The sequence below is a fragment of the Phocoena phocoena genome, chromosome 8, assembly GCF_963924675.1.
Source record: "Phocoena phocoena chromosome 8, mPhoPho1.1, whole genome shotgun sequence".
Lineage (NCBI taxonomy): Eukaryota > Metazoa > Chordata > Mammalia > Artiodactyla > Phocoenidae > Phocoena > Phocoena phocoena.
The window spans coordinates 98,345,572-98,365,392 of NC_089226.1; the positions used below are offsets into that span (position 1 = coordinate 98,345,572).

The 19,821-nt window shown below is 50.2% G+C and overlaps 2 protein-coding genes across 3 annotated transcripts; one reads left to right on the plus strand and one right to left on the minus strand.

Annotated features, from left to right (window-relative positions):
• Window positions 1–245: 245 nt before the first annotated feature.
• Window positions 246–5,054, minus strand: YPEL4 (yippee like 4). Its single transcript, XM_065882670.1, has 5 exons — window positions 4,839–5,054; window positions 2,124–2,448; window positions 1,899–1,942; window positions 1,449–1,557; window positions 246–1,219 (listed from the first exon to the last, which is right to left on the minus strand). The coding sequence occupies exons 2-5, from the start codon at window positions 2,262–2,264 to the stop codon at window positions 1,130–1,132; spliced, it is 384 nt and encodes a 127-aa protein (XP_065738742.1). The 5' UTR covers window positions 2,265–2,448; window positions 4,839–5,054; the 3' UTR covers window positions 246–1,129.
• A 4,630-nt stretch (window positions 5,055–9,684) lies between these two features.
• CLP1 (cleavage factor polyribonucleotide kinase subunit 1) lies at window positions 9,685–11,828 on the plus strand. 2 transcript variants are annotated; one of them, XM_065883045.1, is made up of 2 exons: window positions 9,685–10,306; window positions 10,722–11,828. In XM_065883045.1, the coding sequence occupies exons 1-2, from the start codon at window positions 9,701–9,703 to the stop codon at window positions 11,391–11,393; spliced, it is 1,278 nt and encodes a 425-aa protein (XP_065739117.1). In that variant the 5' UTR covers window positions 9,685–9,700; the 3' UTR covers window positions 11,394–11,828. The 2 variants fall into 2 exon arrangements, with proteins under 2 accessions (XP_065739117.1, XP_065739118.1); XM_065883046.1 differs by having other exon boundaries at window positions 9,701–10,114; window positions 10,722–11,393.
• The last annotated feature ends 7,993 nt before the right edge of the window (window positions 11,829–19,821 follow it).

Genomic DNA, 19,821 nt, shown 5'->3' on the forward strand with positions numbered 1-19,821 from the left:
CACTGTCAAGGGCTCCAAAAGACAGGAGCTGTTTTGGATACTCCAGCTGGAATACCACTCACAAAAGCCATCTCTTATAAGCAAAACCTCACCTGAATCTCTGTCCCCTGGTGTCTTGCCATTGACGAAGCAACTGCTGCCCCCTAGTGGTGTGAAGGGACAGGCCTGGGAAGGGGGGTGTTATGTGACTGGTACGGTACTTGCACGAGGAAGAAAAGTCAGAGAACCGAGTGCCTCACAGTTGCTTTCCCCTTTTTATTAAAAATAGACTCAAACACTTTATGTATCATACAAAAGTTTCGTTCGCTGGTGGCAGCCACGAGGAAGCCTGGCCCCGTAGCACTGATTTCCCGCCTTCCCCCCAAGGGACTGGGTGCCAGGGAGCAGTGGCTGGGCCTCAGAGAACGCCCACAACGCCTGCTTGCTCTGGAATCTACCAGCTGGGGGTGAGGCTGTTCCAGGGCAACTCTCCCTACCCGACGCAAGGGTCAGATACTTGAAAGTGCCTCTTTAGTGCCAAGATAAACAAGTGGAGTGAAATGGAAACCCCTGTGATTCTTTTATTATTACCCAGGGCCTGGGATTTGGGATGTCCACCCCCAACGAATCCTTGCTTCTACAAACAGGGGTGGGAAACTTCACCCTTAGAGACTCCTGGTATCTCCCGGTGTCTGAGGCCAAAATTTCACTCCATCTCGAGCCTTTTCCCACCTGCTATTCTGTGGCCTAGGATCTACCAGCCCCGTGACTCAAAGCTGGTCCTCTTCATTCACAGAGGTGGAGCAAACACCGATTCCTCCGGTGGTCCTCTCTGCCTGAGTCTACGCCCCGCCATCCCCTCAAATTTCAGGACCTTGGGGCTAGAAGGCCCCACAGCCAGCCCTTTCCCCCAGTCTGTCTCCCTGGCTGCTGCCCACTCCTGAGCCTTCAACACCCCTGGGGTACCCCAGGGCCCCGTTCCAAAGGGGCCTGGGAGTGGCGAGGTGGAGGCGGGGGAGGGGTTGGTGGGAGCCGGGTTCTCCCCAGGGGTGGGGCAGTACTCATGCTGGTATGGACGCTTGGCGGGGCCAGGGGACAGGGGTGGGGAGGGTGGGGCATGCGGAGGAAGGGCACAGCCTGCCGGAGCCCCTCAGTCCCAGCCGTTGTCCTTCACCATGTGTGACATTTCAATGATGTACTTCCCTTCTTTGTACTTCTGGCTCGTCTCAAAAGCTTGTTCCTGACGGAGGGGAAGCCGTGAACGCAGGACAGAGCAGTTCCCTCCCAGGCACTCCTGCTGCCACCTGTGTTACCCCTGATCCCCAACCCCGCTACCCCCCACCCAGTCCAACCCACTACTAGCTCCCTCTCCCCTCTGGATCATGCAAAGACCTAACATGTGGGCACTGGGGCTTGGAGGGCCATGGAGACTCCACTTCAGAGGGTGGCCCTGTCCCCCCGGTACTTACATATTTCCAGCCGAGGGTGGTTTTGCAGCTCTCGCAGAAGATATCAGCTACCGAGTGGAGCCCCGTGAGCAGGAGACGCTGCTCAGCTGGCCCGCAGCCCACGTTGACCCTGTCTCAGGAAACAGTAAGGACCCAGGACCCGGTGGGGTCGCTCTGTCAGCCTAGACCCCGAACAGCCCAAAGGACCTTCCATCTGGAGAGAGCTTAACCCTCCAAATGGAAGCCCCTGCCCTCAGCAATCCACCCTTTTCTGGCTAGTGCCTGGGCCTTTTTCTTCCGGTGCTGGGATTCCCCGCAGAAGAACTGCAGACCGAGTTCCTGAACCACTTCGCAAAAGGAGAGGCAAAGGCAGCAGGTGCAAAGCCCCCTTCAGATGGCTCACCCTGTTTCTCCCAGAGGAAAATTATTCACAACACAAGCACACATGCACAAGGAGAGAGGTAGACTCACACGGAGTTAAACAGGTAGGCTCGGCCGTGGCTCCCCTGGAAGGACTGTGGAGACATAGGACAGACAGTGACCACTGGGTAGCCCTTGACCCCAGGGTTACCCTTGCCCTGAGTCACCCCGGGGCGTGGAGGAGGGAGGCTGGACTTCGTTGCCTCACCCCTAGGTGATGTTTGGACTACCCTGGGGGGAGAGCGGAGGGGAGTGGCAGGCCCCCACTTGGCGTACCTTGGAAATAAGCTCATCGTGTTTGGCCAGGTGTGCACGGCAGTGGACGCAGCTGTAGGTGCGGTGGCAGCGGGGCAGGTAGCTGCGGAAAGTCTTGGTGGGGAGGCAGGCAGGGGCCGGGCCAGGGTCGCAGCTGGGCATGACGGGCTGGAGGACGATGCCCTGGCGGGCAGGAGGGGCTGGTGCCGTGCAGCTCCCACACAGACGGTCGCAGGTGAAGCAGCGGAGCAGGTTGGCTAGAGCCGTGTTTCAGGGCAGGAGAGATGTGGGGGGGCTGCCCGGCCAGGGCCCCCCCAGACGTGAACCAGATAGAAATGGAAGTCACCTGGGAAGAGGGGAAGGTGCATCAGGAGAGCCGAGACCACGTGAGGAGCCCCTCCTGCGGGGATGGAGAAGATGGGGCTCCGCTCACCTCCACCCCTACTTCCCCCCGCATCGCCAGCAACCCTCCTCAGCGTCCGGTCGCACCGTGTCTCTCTGTCCCCTGGATGACAGTCTGCTCTGGCAAGCCTGGCAGCGGATCCAGGCCTCTAGCCCTGGAGGTGGTGTCTCTCCCTCCTGCGGCGGGAGCAGCCTCCACCATTTTCCACCGAGAGCAGCCCGCCGGCACCAGCGCTGCCATGGGAGCAACGTCATTTGCAAGCGTTCTTTCCTTGGTTTTCAGTTCTTTTTTGAGGATCTGCGTCCCACGTGCACTGGTAGGCGCTGTGTCTCTGGAGCTCAGAGCCTTTAAAAAGTTGGGGGTGCCTGGCAGTTCTTCTTTCTCATGGCCTCCGTTTGCAATATAATTGGTCCATCACACATTTTGTGTGGGAGGGAGGGGCGTGATGAGAAAGGGAAGGAGAGCAGGCAGGCAGGTGCATACACTCTGCTCCAGCCCTCTTCTGGGGCTGGAGTCCTGCGTTCTGGGAACTAGAACTTGATGGATGTCTCATCGGGTACCAAAGACCTCAGACGTGGCTGCTGCCCGGTCTTGCACCTTGGTCCACTCATTCTGGCCCAGAAGAAACACTGGGCTTGTCTTCTCAGCCTCTGAGGCCCTCGGTCTCTCTTTCCTGCCCTCTGTAATTGCTGCCTCAGCCCTCGGTTAAGGACTTGGGCACCCAGCCTAGGAGAGAAACTCTCTTTCCTTCGGGCGCATCTGACAGCTGGAACCAATGGGCAACGGGGACTGTGTCGGGGAGGCCAGCGCTCCTGAGCTGTGTCTGTAGGGTGGAGCAGCGTCTAAGATGGGCAGCAAAAGTGGAGGCTCTTATTTTCAAAACCCGTGCTTTGGGGCCCAAGGCAGAGGGTGTTTCTCTTCACCTTCTCCCAAGGGCAGGACAAGCAGCAGTGACTCTGTGGGTGACGTGAGATAAAATAATTGCTGGGTCCTGATTAAGAATTTTGAGGAAGATGCCCAGACTCCAGACCCAGAATGGCTGAGGGTGCTGGATAACGAGGGAGGTGTCCCCTGTTGGTTCTGATAAGCAAGTGAGCGGCTGTCTTCTCCCTCCTTCATGGGGCCTTCAAGCCCGTGGTGGACGGTTCAGCCCAAGTCTGGTTCCGAGATGCCAGCTGGGTGCTTTGGCAATGCTAGGCCACTAGGCAGAGCAGAGGCAGTGGGACTGAGCAAGCCAGGGCGACGGGCTCTCATCCTGTCCTCTGCGGTGGCCGCCAGCACCCCTGCTGTTCCGGTGCTTCCTGGGGCCGCCAGGCACTCTCTCTACAAAGACCCCCTGGCAGAGACCATCTTCAGATTCAGGTCTTCTCCCCCTGCTGGGGCCCAGGAAGACACCGTGGGCTGTGTTGAGGGTGACACTGGGCTCTGGCTCTAGGAAACGGGCCTTCCTCACCAGCAGAACGCTCTTCAGCCTCCACTTCACAGGTCTGCCTTCAACTTTGCCTGCAGGCTCCCCTCTGACGCGCTCCAACGAACACACCTTCGAGGGGCCTGGGGAGGGGGCCGGGTCCTAGCTCTCAGACTCCTTCCCCAGCCTCCAGCACGCCTCCCTCCCTCTCTCTCCCCTGCTTCCCCATCCAGCCCAGGAGAGGCTGCACAGAAGGCCGGAGAGTCACTCACGGGAGGGGAGGAGGGGTCACTTCTCTCCCCATCTCAGATTACCGAGAGAAGCGAGTAGAGCAAATGACTGGGAAAAAAACAAAGGCAAGCGGAGTGCGGTGGAGAGGATGCTCCCCCAAGTGAGATGGGGCTGGACCGTGGGAGGTGGGGGTGAGGGAGGGCTGGGGGAGGGGGATGCCGAGCAACCAGCGCTGACGGCAGAGACGCCGAGGCGGAGGCTCCAGGAAACAGGTGCGAATCCCGTGCCTCTTAGGGGAACAAAAAGGGAGGGGGACACCTGCTCACAAAGGATTTTCTCATCTGCTCTGAGGCTTCGGCCCCCTCCGGGCTGGCATTCCTTAGTAGGGTAGGGTCCGAATAATTAGCGGCGCAGCCGGCTCCCAGGGCGGGCTTTGGGGGTCCGCACCAGCAGCAAAACAATAAACAGTGATGTCAGATGCTGCAGCCAGAGTTACCGGGAAATAAGTGCGGGAACCGTCAGAGCTTGGAGAGGGATGAAGGAGCTGAGAGAGGCGCGGAGGCAGCGGGGAGGGGGAAGGGAGGACAAAGGGTGGATGAATAATGCTTTTGCAAAGGGGAGAAAGCAACACGCAGCAGAAGGAGGAAATTTGCAAAGGGAAAAAGATTCATTTGGAGAAGGGCTGCCCCCTCACCTTGAGGTCTGCTCCAGAGATCTCCGTCTATCTCTCTCTCTCTCTCTCTCTATCTCTCTGCTCACTCTTCTCTCTTCTCCTTCCGCTCCTTCAATGGGGAAGGGGATGGGGGCGGGGGGAGGGTAGTTAGGGGCTCAAGACTGGGGCTGCAAAGCTGGCCAGCTGCTAAGGGGCCAGAGGTTGTCTCCCGTCTGTACCTCGGGCTGTGGGTGAATGTAGCTGTATGTTGTGGAACTGCATCATAACACTGTGAGTCATCCATCCCCCACCCCCCTCACCTCCCACGTCAGAGCAGGGCTGGGAGACACAGGAGGAGGGTTGGGAGGAAGGGAGCGCGCAGGCATTGAGGGATGGGGCTGGGGGAGTGATGCAGAGGGATGGGAGCAGAGGGGCGGGGCGGGAGGGGCGGGTGCAAGAGGAGAGGCTGGCTGCTCAGGAGGAAGGCGGTGTGGCCAAGGAGACTGCAAGAACCTGGGGGAAGGGCAGGGCTGGGCAAGGATGGCGTACAGTACGGGTGGCAGGACTGGAGGAAAGGTGGTGGCTAGGCGGGTGACAGTGAGAGACGGGTGCAGAGTCAGGAGCGTGCGCGCACTTTCAAGATGATACATCTCCCATTTCAGCTCTGGTACCAGCCTTGACGCAGGGAAAAGAAAGACACAGTAATTGTCACATATGGCATAGAGTGCCCCCAAGCTTGTACCGGGCACTTCCAAGCCTCAAAGCCTCCAGCTGAATACCCCCGAAGGAGTCATAGACCAAATATGACATCTCACATGAAGGAACCTCTTATCATCTACCTCCAAAATGACTTGTGCTACACCCACGTTACATAAGATTCTCTACTGGGCTATAAACTTTCTGAGACAGGTCCTCTGGGAAACTCCTCTCTGCATCCCAGGACTGCGATGCCTAGCGCAGAACTCTGCATACAGAAGATGCTCACAGAACAGCCGTTGAGTTGCATCTTCAGATGTTGTCCAAGTGTCTGGCTTTGGTCTCAGAGAGACCTGAGCTGGAATCCCGGCTCTGCCAATACACTTACCAGACACCACTGGGTGAGCTACTGATAAACTTCGTGCCCCTGTTTTGCTCTTCTGCTAAATGAAGCTAATAATGTTTACCCCACGGAGACGTGAAGTAAAGCGAGACAACGTGTAAACACCTAAAAAATGCCTGGCACGTGATAGGCACTTAGTAAACCATAGTTACTGTCATTTCAAAACAGTGTTCTCAACTTAATACCCCTAAACCCAGAGCAGATTTACTATTAAATTCTGATAGCTCAAGAGACACATGCCAGATTTATGTCTGATGAAGAATTTAACGTCTTTCTTGCTATTTTTGTATCGGTTTCCAGTTATATTTCAGTTGACCCAGAATATTTCTCATGGAGTGTTGCCCTGTGCAAGCTGCTAAAGTAGGTGGACACAGAATATAACCCTCTAAGATAAAAACTCCCATTTCTAACCAAGGCTAACATTCAGAAAACAAAGTACTTTTCACAAGCAAGGAGGGGGAAAAGTTAAGGTAGGGAAATAAGGTTAATGGGAGGCAGTGCTAGCTGGGTCTGAAAAAGTGAAAGGAATTCTGAATATTTAATCAGGGAAGATTCTGGGGTTTAAGGTAAATTCTGAAAACACAGTGTGGGTATCTTGAGTGATGTTACCAGAGGTTTGGAATTGAGAGGTATTGAGAGGAATTGAGTAAAGAAAGAGGGAAATATTCTTGCCTGGGCAACAGACGAGAAGGGAAATGTAAGTGGAGGAGGCATTTGTTGAGGAAAACAGTGGGAAGTGGGAAAAGGAAGGTGAGTAGTTTTTTAGGGCAAGGTTTGAAAGTGTGGAAGCAAAAAAGGAGGCCACTTAATTTAAATGAACTCAGGAAGAAAATTATCAAGGATTTAGCCGGAGAGGAGGATGAACAAGACATGTGAGGACAGTATTATTTGGGGGTGGGGTGGAGATGACAGGAGTGCTTGGGGAAAGATTGAAAGTGAGGAAGGAGAGTGTAGGGAAGCACAGATGCTTTCAATGTTCTGCCCTGACTCTGTGTTTAAGAAGCAAAATGGAGAGCAGTCCAAAGGAGGGGGAGGGGTTTCTTCTCCCTAAAGTCAGCTTGAGACGGCTGTACGATACCCAAATTAAGGCGACCTTCTGATAACTGGGAGAAATTGCCTCAAGGGAGAGGCAAAGAAACAAATCTGGGAGATAGACTGCCTGGAAACGGGAGAGGATGAGCTCACTAAGGGAGAGAATTTTGCAAACGGAAGACTAGAATTGAATTTTTGAAGAATGGTGAAAGATTAGGGGGTACCTGGTAGTTCCCTGGAGAACTAATAGAGGCGCGGTGAATGAATTAAATAAATAAGGCAAATCACCAAAGAAAAAGTACTGTGAGAAGTGAGGGACTTCCCTGGTGGTCCAGTGGGTAGGGCCCTGTGCTCCCAGTGCAGGGGGCCTGGTTTGGTCCATGGTCGGGAACTAGACCCTGCACGCATGCCCCAGCTAAGAGCCCGCATGTCGCAACGAAGATCCCGCGTGCCGTAACTGAGACCCGGTGCTGCCAAAATAATTAAAAGAAGTGAGACGTGAGGAAGGCACTCTTAGGAAGGGAATGGTAAAATGGGGCCAGCCGGAAAAAGGCAACCCAGAAAATCTTACCAGGCTTTTCTACTCAGATTAACCCTGTGAGCTGGACTGAAAAAAGTACTCATCTCTAAAGCAGGGATGACAATTCCAGTGTGTACTTCACAGGCTTCTTGTGAGGATTAGATGGATTTATACCTGTAATGCCCATAGAACACTGTGTGGCATCTGGCACTATGCATTTGCTATAGCGGCACTCAAACTCCAAAATCTTGGGTTTGAGTACTAGCTTGGGCAAATCGCTTCACCTACCTTAGTCTCCTACCTCACCTGAAATTGAAGATGATAACGCTGACTTTACTGGTGGCTGTGAAAGAGGATACCTGAAAGGGCTTTGAAAAATGTAGACTACAAATAGATGGCATCGTTATAGCTTCCCCTCCCCAACTTACAATAACTTAAGAGCTAACATCAGATGCTTTCTATGTTACAGGCATTGGGCTTAGTACTTTACATACATCATCTGCATACAGTCTTCAAAACGACTTGAAGAGGTTGGGTACTGTTATCGCTAGTTCACAGTCAAAAAACTGGGTCTCAGAGAGTTTAAGTCTGTGATTTGCCCAAAGAATACAAGATTCCAAAGTCCAAACGCATCAGAAGCTTAAAGACGTGGCCTAACCTGTTGCTTGTGGGGTTAAATGACTGACCTTTTATAACTGTCAGGGATTTAGGGCGGGAAATAGAGTCCCCAACAAAACTCCCCGCTCAATAGGAGAGAGGTTGTTGGGTAATGATTGACTTGCAGAGTAACTGGAAGAAATTCTTGGACTTCTATTCGTTTATTAAAAAAAATTTTTTTTAATGCTCTCTAGGGGGCAAACATTGTGTCGGGTTGGGGATGACAGTCCAGGTTACTCTCTGATAAGCTGTTTTCCTCCACTTTCCCTACCCCTTGGTTTCCTCGTATCCAAATGCGGTTCTGCTAATTTCCCCGTTTCCAGGCGATCGTGGGACCTAGACTAGCGAGTCCCCTTCCCATCCCGCCGCCCTACCCCTTCCCGGATGGCAGGTGAGCGGGAGAGAGCACCGTGGCGAGAGGCCCTGACCGCCGCGTCTCAGCGACCATTGGCCCCCTCTGCTGGTCCCCGCCCCGCGCGGGGGCGTAACCGCCACTCCTCCTACTCCGTCCGCCCCCGGGCTTCGCGAACAATGACGGCCGCCGCCCGCCCACCTTTGACGTCACGATCAAAAACAATCCATTAACTACAAGTCCCAGAAAGCCGAGCGGCTGCGCGAGCTCGATCGCTCGCGGCTGTTCCGGCACAACTACATATCACAGGGGGCACCGCGCGGCCGCGGCTTCTCCACTACGCAAGTGCGGAAACTCCTGAGTTTCCGGCGTGGGTCTAGGCGAGCGAGGCAAGCTGTTAGGCTTAGGTCTTAGTTAGTGAGGGCTTTTTGGTTTACAAGTTTGGACTCTTGGCAGTACAGGTAAGATAATAAGCTCAGGAACGCAATCGTCGCTTCCTTGGAGCCTGGGCAGATTTCGGTGCCTGGGGAGGCTGGGACAGATACTGGACCTAGAGCTGCGATCCGGGATCGGAGATGATTCTTCGCTGTTCCTCGGCGTTTTCTAGTTTATGTAGTGATTTTTTCCCACACTCCAGCAATCGCTGTTAATCCCCAGAGCAACACTTTGTGTGAGGAAGTGTAAGTTCCTCCAGTTGACAACTGAGGAAAAGGTACAGAGAAGTTAAGTGATTTATTTGTCTAAAGACACTACCAGTGGTTGCTGAGCTGTTTTCTTATTGCTGTTTTGAGTCCGAAGCCGGTATTCTCTGCTTTGCATCCGGATTGCTGGTTCCCTTTCTTGTTGACTGAGAGGGTTAGGGATTGGGCATCTGTAGCCTTTTTAAGTCTGGAGTATCCCAGTAGGGCGATGAAGGTGATGTAATCAAGTCTTTCAATCTGTAGATACCGTTTTCTTACTCCGAGTCATGTATTCACTGGGTGTTTTTCTAGAGGTGCCTTTGGGTTGTCAAGCTGTATTCTAGGTACTAGAGTTACAGCAGCAAACAAAAATACCCCCCCCTTACGTCCTAGTGAGGATAGACAGACAATAAACAAATACATAGTGAGACAGATGGTGATCGGAGGTAAGAAGAAGTATGAAGCAAGGTAAGGAGAAACGTCCACTGGAGGATTTAGAAGTGAGTCCTGACTTCTGTTTTGATCTGATATTTGTGTTCTAGGCACAGCAGCCACACAAAAAAGATGGGAGAGGAGGCCAATGATGACAAGAAGCCAACCACTAAATTTGAACTAGAGCGAGAAACAGAACTTCGCTTTGAGGTGGAGGCATCTCAGTCAGTTCAGTTGGAGCTGCTCGCTGGCATGGCAGAAATCTTTGGCACAGAGCTGACCCGAAACAAGAAATTCACCTTTGATGCTGGTGCCAAGGTGGCTGTTTTCACTTGGCACGGCTGTTCTCTACAGCTCAGTGGCCGCACCGAGGTGGCTTATGTCTCCAAGGACACCCCTATGTTGCTTTATCTCAACACTCATACAGCCTTGGAGCAGATGCGGAGGCAGGCGGAGAAGGAAGAAGAGCGAGGGCCCCGGGTGATGGTAGTGGGCCCCACTGACGTGGGCAAGTCCACAGTGTGCCGTCTGCTGCTCAACTATGCAGTGCGTTTGGGCCGCCGGCCCACTTACGTGGAGTTGGATGTGGGCCAGGGCTCTGTGTCCATCCCTGGTACCATGGGGGCCCTCTACATTGAGCGGCCAGCAGATGTTGAAGAGGGATTCTCTATCCAGGCCCCTCTGGTGTATCATTTTGGCTCCACCACTCCTGGCACCAACATCAAGCTTTATAATAAGGTCAGAGCAAGGGCCAGGGTGGGGTGGAGGGAAGGGCTGCTGTCAGGGTTGGAAGCTGTGCAGAAGTTTGCCAGTTAAAATTCTTTGCTCCCTCTCAGCTGGTATTATTGCCACGTGATTTGGAAAAGACGGTTTCAAAAATAAGTCAATGTCAGATTAGTACACGTTTCTATGGACCTGTCCTTAAGTGATTTATTAAATTTCTACCTAGGACATGAAACACAAGAGACAGAAGAAGCAACATAACATAAAAATTAAATCCACGTTATGGGGTCACAACCACAGCCATTAAGAATGTCCATTTTTTTATATCTAATTCCACTTACTCTAAAGAAGGCTAAAAGAGCTGTGGGTTGGTTTGTTTCTGTGGGTTTTTTTTTCTTTTTTTCCCTCACCTCGATCCTTTCTTCTGCAGATTACATCTCGTTTAGCAGATGTGTTCAACCAAAGGTGTGAAGTGAACCGAAGGGCCTCTGTGAGTGGCTGTGTCATTAACACCTGTGGCTGGGTCAAGGGCTCTGGTTACCAAGCACTGGTGCATGCAGCCTCCGCCTTTGAGGTGGACGTAGTTGTGGTTCTGGATCAAGAACGACTGTACAATGAACTGAAACGGGACCTACCTCACTTTGTACGCACCGTGCTGCTCCCTAAATCCGGGGGCGTGGTTGAGCGCTCCAAGGACTTCCGGCGGGAATGTAGGGATGAGCGTATCCGCGAGTATTTCTATGGATTCCGGGGCTGTTTCTATCCCCACGCCTTCAATGTCAAATTTTCAGATGTGAAAATCTACAAAGTTGGGGCACCCACCATCCCAGACTCCTGTCTGCCTTTGGGCATGTCTCAGGAGGACAATCAGCTCAAGCTAGTGCCCGTCAGCCCTGGCCGAGACATGGTGCACCACCTCCTGAGTGTCAGCTCTGCTGAGGGCACAGAGGAGAACCTTTCAGAGACCAGTGTGGCCGGCTTCATCGTGGTGACCAGTGTGGACCTAGAGCATCAGGTGTTTACTGTTCTCTCTCCAGCCCCCCGCCCACTGCCTAAGAACTTCCTTCTCATCATGGATATCCGGTTCATGGATCTTAAGTAGAGACGAGCAGGAAGCCTTGCTGCCTGGGGCATAGAGATCTTCTGGCCATCACCTAAGGCAGATGGGCTGAGGTATGAGAATCTCCCGAGGCCAGGCTGCCTGGTAAATGGTGGACTACTCGAAAGTTTATATTCTACCTCTTAAAACAGGTGGTGGTAACCTAACTCTTCAGATCTTGAGCCAGAAGGAAAACCATGAGAATATAATTGGTTTCTTAGGTCACCTGAGTTGCCGCTTTGAATGATCTGAGTTCCAGAGAAGTCCCATTTTTTTCACTGTGCTTCCATGTGGACTAACTTACTACCGCTCTGTATTCTGTACATAGTACTTGTTAGCTTGTTTGTCCAGGATGAGAGAGTGAATTCAAAGGACTCCTTCCAATAAAGTTCACACTTGGGGAAAAAAAAAAAGATTTTAATAAACATTTTTGCCATATCACAGAAGTTGGTGTCATTTTTTAAATTTTTGTTTTTCCCCTAAGCATTATAGAAACATTATTGGAATGATTTATTGCTGAATGCCTAGAGGAGAAGAAAGCCAAGAACACCTGTGGGCTAAGCAGGTGAATTTTGATGAGTCCCCTTTCCTTGGCACTTAGGTAAATAGATGCTAAATCTGTTGTTTAATTGGAACCAGACCATAAGTCAAAATGTAAATTGAGCTTTCAGGTGGTAAGCTGGGAGAGCCCATTCTCTTTGATCTCTTGTAAATGATTGTCATTCCTGGTTTGGACTTGCATTATTGAATAAGTATGATGCCTTTCATCCATTCATTCTTTTTTTTTAAAATAAATTTATTTATTATATTTTATTTATTTTTGGCCGTGTTGGGTCTTCGTTGCCGCACACGGGCTTTCTCTAGTTGTGGCGAGCGGGGGCTACTCTTCATTGCAGTGGCTTCTCGTTGCGGAGCACGGGCCCTAGGTGCTCAGGCTTCAGTATTTGCAGCATGCTGGCTCCGTAGTCGTGGCTCACGGGCTCTAGAACGCAGGCTCAGTAGTTGTGGCACGCGGGCTTAGTTGCTCTGCAGCATGAGGGGTCTTCCTGGACCAGGGCTCGAACCCGTGTCCCCTGCATTGGCAGGTGGATTCTTAACCACCCATTCATTCTTCCCACATATTTTTATCATGCACCTATTATATGACAGGGACCATTCCAGATGGGGCAACAGGATAGATGAAGTCTTGCAGAGCTTACACTAAACATAAAAAGGTAAGTGCTATGCAGAGACTTACGGTTGGGTGATAGGAGAGAGTGGCTGGGAGGCTTTTTAGATTGGATGGTCAGGAAAGGCCTCTTCTGAGCACACATTTTGAGTTAGGACCTGAATGGCTGTGTGAAATTGGGGCAAAATCTTCCTGGTGGAGGAAACAGTGCAAAACCCTAAGAAAGGAAAAAAAAACTTCATGTGTTGGATGAAGGGAAAGGCCAGTGTGGTTGGAGTGTAGTGAATTTGGGGGAGAGTGGTAAAAGTTGAGGCTGGGGTTGGGGGAGGGGGGCAGCAAAGACCAGATAATGTAGGGCTTTTGTAATCCAAGAGCAGTGGGAAATGATGGGAGAGGGGTAATGTCTTAGTCCCTTCGGGCCGCTGTGAAAAGATACCACAGACTGGGTAGCTTATAAACGTCAGAAATTTTTCGCATTTTTGGAGGCTGGAATGGCCAAAATCAAGACACCAAGCATGGTCACGTTCTGCTAAGGGCTGTCTTCCAAGTTGCAGATTGCCTGTCTCAACTGTGTCCTCACATAGTGGAAGGGGCAGGAAGCTCTCTGGAGCCTCTTTTATAAAGGCACTAATCCCATTCATGAAGGCTCTACATTCATGACGTAAGCATCTTTCAAAGATTCCATCCCCTAATACCATCATCTTTGGAGATTTCAGCATAAGAATTGGGTGGGGGCACAAAAATTCAGGCCATAGCAGGTGGCTGGACAGACAAATGACATGATTTATCAATAATTTACATTGAAGAGATCGCTGCTGTGTGGAAAATGGGTTATAGAGGCAAGAGAAGAAGCAAGGACACAAGTTAGGAAACCTGTGGTAGCTTCAATGTGAGAATGGATTAGAAGAGAGCAGCAGAGGTAGAGTTGGTGAGTAGATTGCCTTGGGATATTTTGGAGGTAAAATTGATAGGACTTGCTGATGGGAGAGGTGAGGAAAAGCAAGTGGAATCAAAGATGATTCCTACATTTTTTACTTGAGCAACTAGATCCGATCTGAGATGGGGGAAACTCTGGGAGAGGGGAAAAGGAAACTGCAGGAGTTCTACTTCGGCAGCGTTAAGTTTGAGCTATTAGTCATCTATAGGGGATGCCATGTAGACAGTTGGAAACATGAGTGTGGAGGGTTGAGGAGAGTTAGGGTTGTTGAAGGTTCGTGGGAGCTTTTGGCCTACAGAGGGCATTTAAAGCAATGGTAATGGATGAAGTCACTTAGGGACTGTGTAAGTGGAAATCAGAAGGAGGCAGAATAATGGGCTTTCAGGGCATTCCAAACATAAAAGGTAAATTATAATGGGAGCTAGCAAAGGAGACCTGACTATTGATCTGGAAGCATGGATGTCGGTGTTGACCTTGAAGGGTGTTGTCTTGGAATGGTGGGGATGAAATCCTGTGGAAATATATTGAGATAGATAAACAGAAGTGGAGATGACAACTGTAGAGAACTCTCAAGAAGCTTTGCTTAGAAAGGAAGTGGGGGTGGGGTTATGGAGTCAAGGGAGAGTTCATTGTTAGGTTTTTAGATAGGATGCCTCTCAGCATATCAACAGATTCTAGAGGGAGAGAATTTAATGATGGGTATGGGTGTGTTCTTTACATGGGTGTGTTTTTCATTTTTCAAATAAAATGTCAGAAAATTCAGAAGAAAATGAAGGGTGTGGGATCCAGAGCACAAGAGGGGAAACTGTGCCTTAACACAAGCAAAGACATTTCAGAAGGACAGGAGGGAAGGCAGCAGTATTTAAACATAAAAAGGTCTCTGGTGGTTTTGGTTCTGAAAGGGCATTCTTCTTTGCACCTAAATCCAAGCCTAGCATTTTGTTCCTGACTTCCTGTAAATACCAGAGAGTTGAACTAAAAAAAAAAAAAAAAAAAAGACCCTGTAGTTTGCCATCTATAGACATGAGGAAATGCAAGTGGAGAGGATTTGAAGAAGTACAGATAAACTACACTAGAAAAAAAAAACAAACTATAAGGTATTACTTGACATATATAGCAAAGTAATTTATTTGAAGTTCAGTGGTCTGGATATCTCATTGTTTTAGTCTAGATCAGTGGTCCCCAACCTTTTTGGCACCAGGGACCGGTTTCGTGGAAGACAATTTTTCCACAGAACGGAGGGAGGGGGTTGGATGGTGTTAGGCGGTGATGCTAGCGATGGGGAGCGGGGAGCGGCAGATGAAGCTTTGCTCGCTTGCCTGCCGCTCTCACCTCCTGCTGTGCGGCCCGGTTCCTAACAGGGGGTTGGGGACCCCTGGTCTAGTTTTTACTGTGCAGTACTTTTCAGAAGTGGCTGTCAGTTTAAACCTTATGTTCTATTAAACATCCTTTCCAGGAAATATCTTGCACGATCCTAAGGAAAACTGGATAAGAAAATGGAATCTCTCTCTAAACCTTGGGATAGTGATTATGCCACCATTAGTGCTCACCTATCTAAGAGCTTGGCATACAGTAATCCAGTGTCCTAGGGGAGTTTAGTATATGTGGTTGGTTGGCAGAATGTAGGATACTCATTCCTATTTAGCACTGTCTAGCCAAGAGACAAAACAATTTACAGGTTCTTAGACTGTTGAAAGTGGGAAGAGAAAGATCCCTAATCCGTGAAGTTGGGTAAATGAAGTCTTAAAATCCAAGAAAAATATACAATAGGAAAATGACATTTGATTTCTTCCTAAGGAAACAACCTGATTTACAAATAGAAAATCCTCTATAAATAAAACAAATATTGTATCTCCAATACCTTACCTTTACCTTCTATAAGTTCTAAAGTTTTTAAATTTTTCATTTTTTAAATGAACACTGTCATTAAAAGAGAACTCTCCAGTGTGATGCAATAAATGGCAGATTGAAGCCCTTTGCAAGAATGAACTAGAACCTGTTACATATGCCATGTCAGAGAAGGAACTAGACTAGACCTCAGAAAACAGAAGGTAGACTTTCTCCTTTCCCTTCCTGCTTAGTGCTAACTTATCAGAGCACAGTCAAACCATCAACATTTGACACCAAAGCCAAGAACAGACCACAGGATTTAGAATCACACTTTACAGGTGAGACACCTTGGCTTCAGAGAAGTGGCTGGTGGAACACTTTTTTGAAAGACTATTATGTAACAGCCAGAGCAGCTTTCAAAAGAGAAATGGCCTTGAGCGAAATGAGAGAACACCGGGCCTTGCTCTTGGGTTCACAGCTGTGTTGGGCTAATTAGGGCAAAATGTGGCGCTGTGAGCTAAGTAGAGCTGGCCAGCAGCTCGCCAGGGACTGGAGCTTCTAGAGAACCTTTTCCTTCCTGTCTGTATTCCCGGATTGGGAGAGGTTAGGCTTGGGGGCGTCCAGCCTTTGTGTTGCGGTGAAACACAGGGAAATAAGCGGAGCCAAGAGCCGGCTCTCATTCCAGGGGGCTGCCACCGCCTACAGCGCGTATTCCCTGCGCCTCCTTCCACGGTTGGCACTACGGCTCCAAGGCTCGCGGCCGCTCTCCTTCCTCTTCCTCCCGTGCCTTAGGCAGGAGCTTCGGCCCCCACTGACTCTTCCAGTCCCTGCGGCCCTTCCCTGCGGAAGCCACAGCCCAGACTTTTCCATCATCCTGGGATTCTGCTGGTACCAAGGAACTCGTCGGAGTTCCATAAAGATGCTCCATAAAGATGGTTTTAAATAAAGTTTTCGCCATCCAAAAAGGGGGGAGGGATTGGGGGAGGGCTATTTAGTGGCCAAACCGCATTGGCCAATGCATGAAGGGGCTGAAGCAGGAAGACGAAGGGGCCAGTGGATGATTGGTTACGTCAGAAGCCTGTCTAGACTGTACCATACTTATTGGAGGGGGGGGTTTGGCGAATTCGGGAGGGTAGCTGCTTGTTCTTGAGTACTTTCAGTAAACACGTATAATTATTTTTTACTTCTGAGGATTTCTGCTTCGATTCAGGAGGGGTAGAAAGCAGGACAAAGGAAAAAGGAATATTCGCTCGGCCATTTCCCCAGTTCCAACTCCTGCGCAGTACGCCCACCCTCCTCTCCCCGTTGCCTGCGGAGCCTGACGGCCCTGCGCGCGCGTTCTCGTTTTCTCGCGTGGTACGGCGCTGTGCTCCTGCAGCCAATCAGGCCGCGAGGTCGCCGCGGTCGCCAGGGTGCGCGCGCACGCCCTAGAGCGGAGTTGGGGTGGGGGCTATGGGTGAATGGGAGAGTGAGCGGGGGCGGGCACGGCGGCGCGAGCCGCATGAATGAGAGAAAAGTGCCCCGCGCGAGATGTCGCGCGCACCCGGGACAGGGAGCCAATGAGAACGCTGGGAGGGCTCGCGACCCGGCACTGAGGGCAACGGCCGCGCGCCGGCTCGAAGACGAACGTCGCCGGGCGGGAGCGCGCGGAGCGGGGCGGGCGTGGAGCGTGCGGGGGCCGCGCGCTGCCTCTCAGAGGCCGGACGGCGCTGCTGAGAGGCGGCGGCGACTACGACGGCAGCGGTAACGGGAACCGCGCCGGGGGTGAGTACTGGGGACACGGGTCCTTGCGGAACCGGAAGTGCCGGGCCAGGAAGGTGGGAGGGGAGAGTGACCTCTAGGGAAGGGGGACCAAGGAGGGGGAGGTGGCTTGAGGCCCCATTCCTCCCCCGGGCCGGGTCATCCAACTGCGGCGGGACCCTTGGGCCCCGGAAACGGACAACGAATAGAGGCCGGGGATCCACGGCTGCCGGGGCTCAGAACGGGTTAGTGTCGGGCCGCCGGGTCCTAGCTCGGGACCCCGGTCCCTCCGCTCCCGGCGCCCAGCCGCCGCCCCTTCCGCCCCCGGCCCTGCGTCCCGAGGCTCTGTCGCCTCCCGCAGCCTGCTCCCGCAGCCCCAGTGGGCCCTGCTGCCGCAGATTCCGTCTTCTCTGTCTCGGCCAGCCCTGCCCCATACGGTGTTTCTCAGTGCCCCGGCTCCGCGCTGGGGACTGGATGCTGTTCCCTCCCTGCGTTTCACGTCCCCTCGCCCCATTCTTCTGATACTTATTTTGGCTCAAGCCTCATCCTGTTACCTGTTCTTTCGCATCCGTCCGCTTCCTCCCCTACCCCCACCAGCCGGGAGCTCCACGCTTTTAGTACTTTGTACTTTTTACAAGTGGGAACTCGAATATATTTGCCATTTTTTTACGTATAGGAATCTGTTATGGGACAGGGCAGGAAGTGTTTTACCCACTTGGCCGCATGAAAACATTGAAATGAGAACAAGAAAGTGACAGCGTTATGAAAGGAGGTGTAGGATCACTTATATGTTATACTCTAGACCATTTTTCTGCCTTGCATTTTTCACTTACTGGTTAATGCCATCTTGTCTAGGTTGACCTTATATTCTCATCTCTATCCTTTTATCCCAGTATCCCTTTGTACTATATTAAATCTCTTCAGAATATTCATTATCACCCGTTCTTTAAATGCTTACAAGATTTATATTGCCATGTACTTTGGTACCTCGGTATAAGATGATAATACCCATATTAAACTTCTGTTTGACTCTTCAGCCAGTATCTTGACATGTGCATTATTCCATGAAACGTTGATAACTGTGTTCAGATTTACTGTATTATACTATTATACCACTTTATTTCCACAAACAGTACTTTTGCTCTCAGTCATGCTGCCATGTCCATTTACCCCTTTAAGGAGGTACTTGTATTAAACGTTTGTTAAAGCCTTGAAATCACATATTCTATAGTTTGTGTTATATATACACATTACTATTGCATAGACTAAGCCTGAAATGTGTCATACACATTCTCGTACACCTTTCTTACACTGGTACGGATCCAGACTGCTGGCTCTGATGAGCCACACTCACCCTGCAGTCTCATCCCTACTGCCCACAGTACATCCTTCTGCTAAGCCTTGGTGCATCTTTATTATACCCAATACATTCTTAGGTTTTGTCTTGTCACTTCTAATGCATATGCCCTAAACATCTGAGACACGTATCTTTTGTTTCCCAGTAATGTACTCCCTAGATGCCGTGGCCTTTTATGTCTCTGAATTACTTTGGTAGTATTAGCCCATGTGACTTTTCTCCTGTCAGAAAATATCTGAAATAATATATGGTGTTTAAATGATATCCTACCCTAGATAAAATATAAGCAGTGCAATTTTCCATCTTCTCTAATCTTTGGGCTTTTGAGGGGCAAGTTTACTTTAATAGTACGTCTGTAAAGCAAGAATTTGCTTCTCATTGTTAACAAAGTTACTTAAGCCTAAATTCAGAAAGTTGGGTTTTGATTCCTGTAGGAATCAATCTATTCTAATAATGCTGTTTGGCCCTCTAAAACTCTTTTTTTTTTTTTTTTTTTGAGAGAGAGAATGAATGAATCTTGAAGGAAGGCACCTTAGCCTTTCATGCCACAGAAAAGAGAGGAAGTGCTAAGTTCCAGGGTACATTGATATTTCACTATTCAAAACTTCTGGTATTTTAATTTCAGCCTTTGGAATTAAGGAAGCTATTACTCCTCTTAGGTGGAAAAAAACCTTAAGTAAATTTTTGGTCTGCAGATTCCAAGTTGTCATCACTGAGCAGGTAGTGTAGTGGATGAGAAAGAGGTAGAAAGGGTTTGTGTCGGCAAAGGGGCCTGTGGACTCTTGGGTTCTGAACCTGACTGCTCAAGTCATTCAGTGGAATGGCCTCAGGCGTTCTCTAGACTTCAGTTTTACCGAGTGGGATAAGGAACTGTGTCACCAGATAATGAGTTAAATGCTTTGCGATCACTAGATGAAAAGCATCCTATAAAATCCAAAGTGCTAATGTTATTTTGCTACTACCATCAACAGAAATAATTGTTATTTTTAATCATATAAGGGAAGGTGGGGCTCACTTGACTTCCTAATAGGCCAATGTAGGAATAAAAACTGTTGAATTGGGAAGAAAAAGACCAGCCCCCCCCCCCCCACCTTGTTGACTCAGTTTCTCATCGAGGGCATCTCACCTTTCAGTGCAGGGACATTTCTCATCCAGCTCCTTTCATGAGTTATTTCAGAAGACCAGAAATTCAGCTTTTGCCTCTTTAAGTTTATAACTAAAAAGTATAGAAGGGTAAGAGTGAGAGAGACATACACAGAAAGGAAATGAGACTGTCCTAATTTCGTCCTACTTTTTTCTTTTTTCATTGTAGCAATAAATATTCTCTTTGTTCAAAGACAAGTCTCTTTTCTAGGACTGCCCTTCACTGCTGTGCCTTTGTTTGTTTTTAGATTTTGAT

Bases quoted from the DNA above. Each gene is read 5' to 3' on its own strand.
- CLP1 (XM_065883045.1), top strand. From the start codon at position 9,701: ATGGGAGAGGAGGCCAATGATGACAAGAAGCCAACCACTAAATTTGAA. The intron at 10,307-10,721 runs GTCAGAGCAAGG...TTTCTTCTGCAG, and splicing joins ACATCAAGCTTTATAATAAG to ATTACATCTCGTTTAGCAGA.
- YPEL4 (XM_065882670.1), bottom strand. From the start codon at position 2,264: ATGCCCAGCTGCGACCCTGGCCCGGCCCCTGCCTGCCTCCCCACCAAG. The intron at 1,943-2,123 runs GTACGCCAAGTG...ATGTCTCCACAG, and splicing joins ACGATGAGCTTATTTCCAAG to TCCTTCCAGGGGAGCCACGG. The intron at 1,558-1,898 runs GTGAGTCTACCT...TTCCTGAGACAG, and splicing joins GCCTACCTGTTTAACTCCGT to GGTCAACGTGGGCTGCGGGC.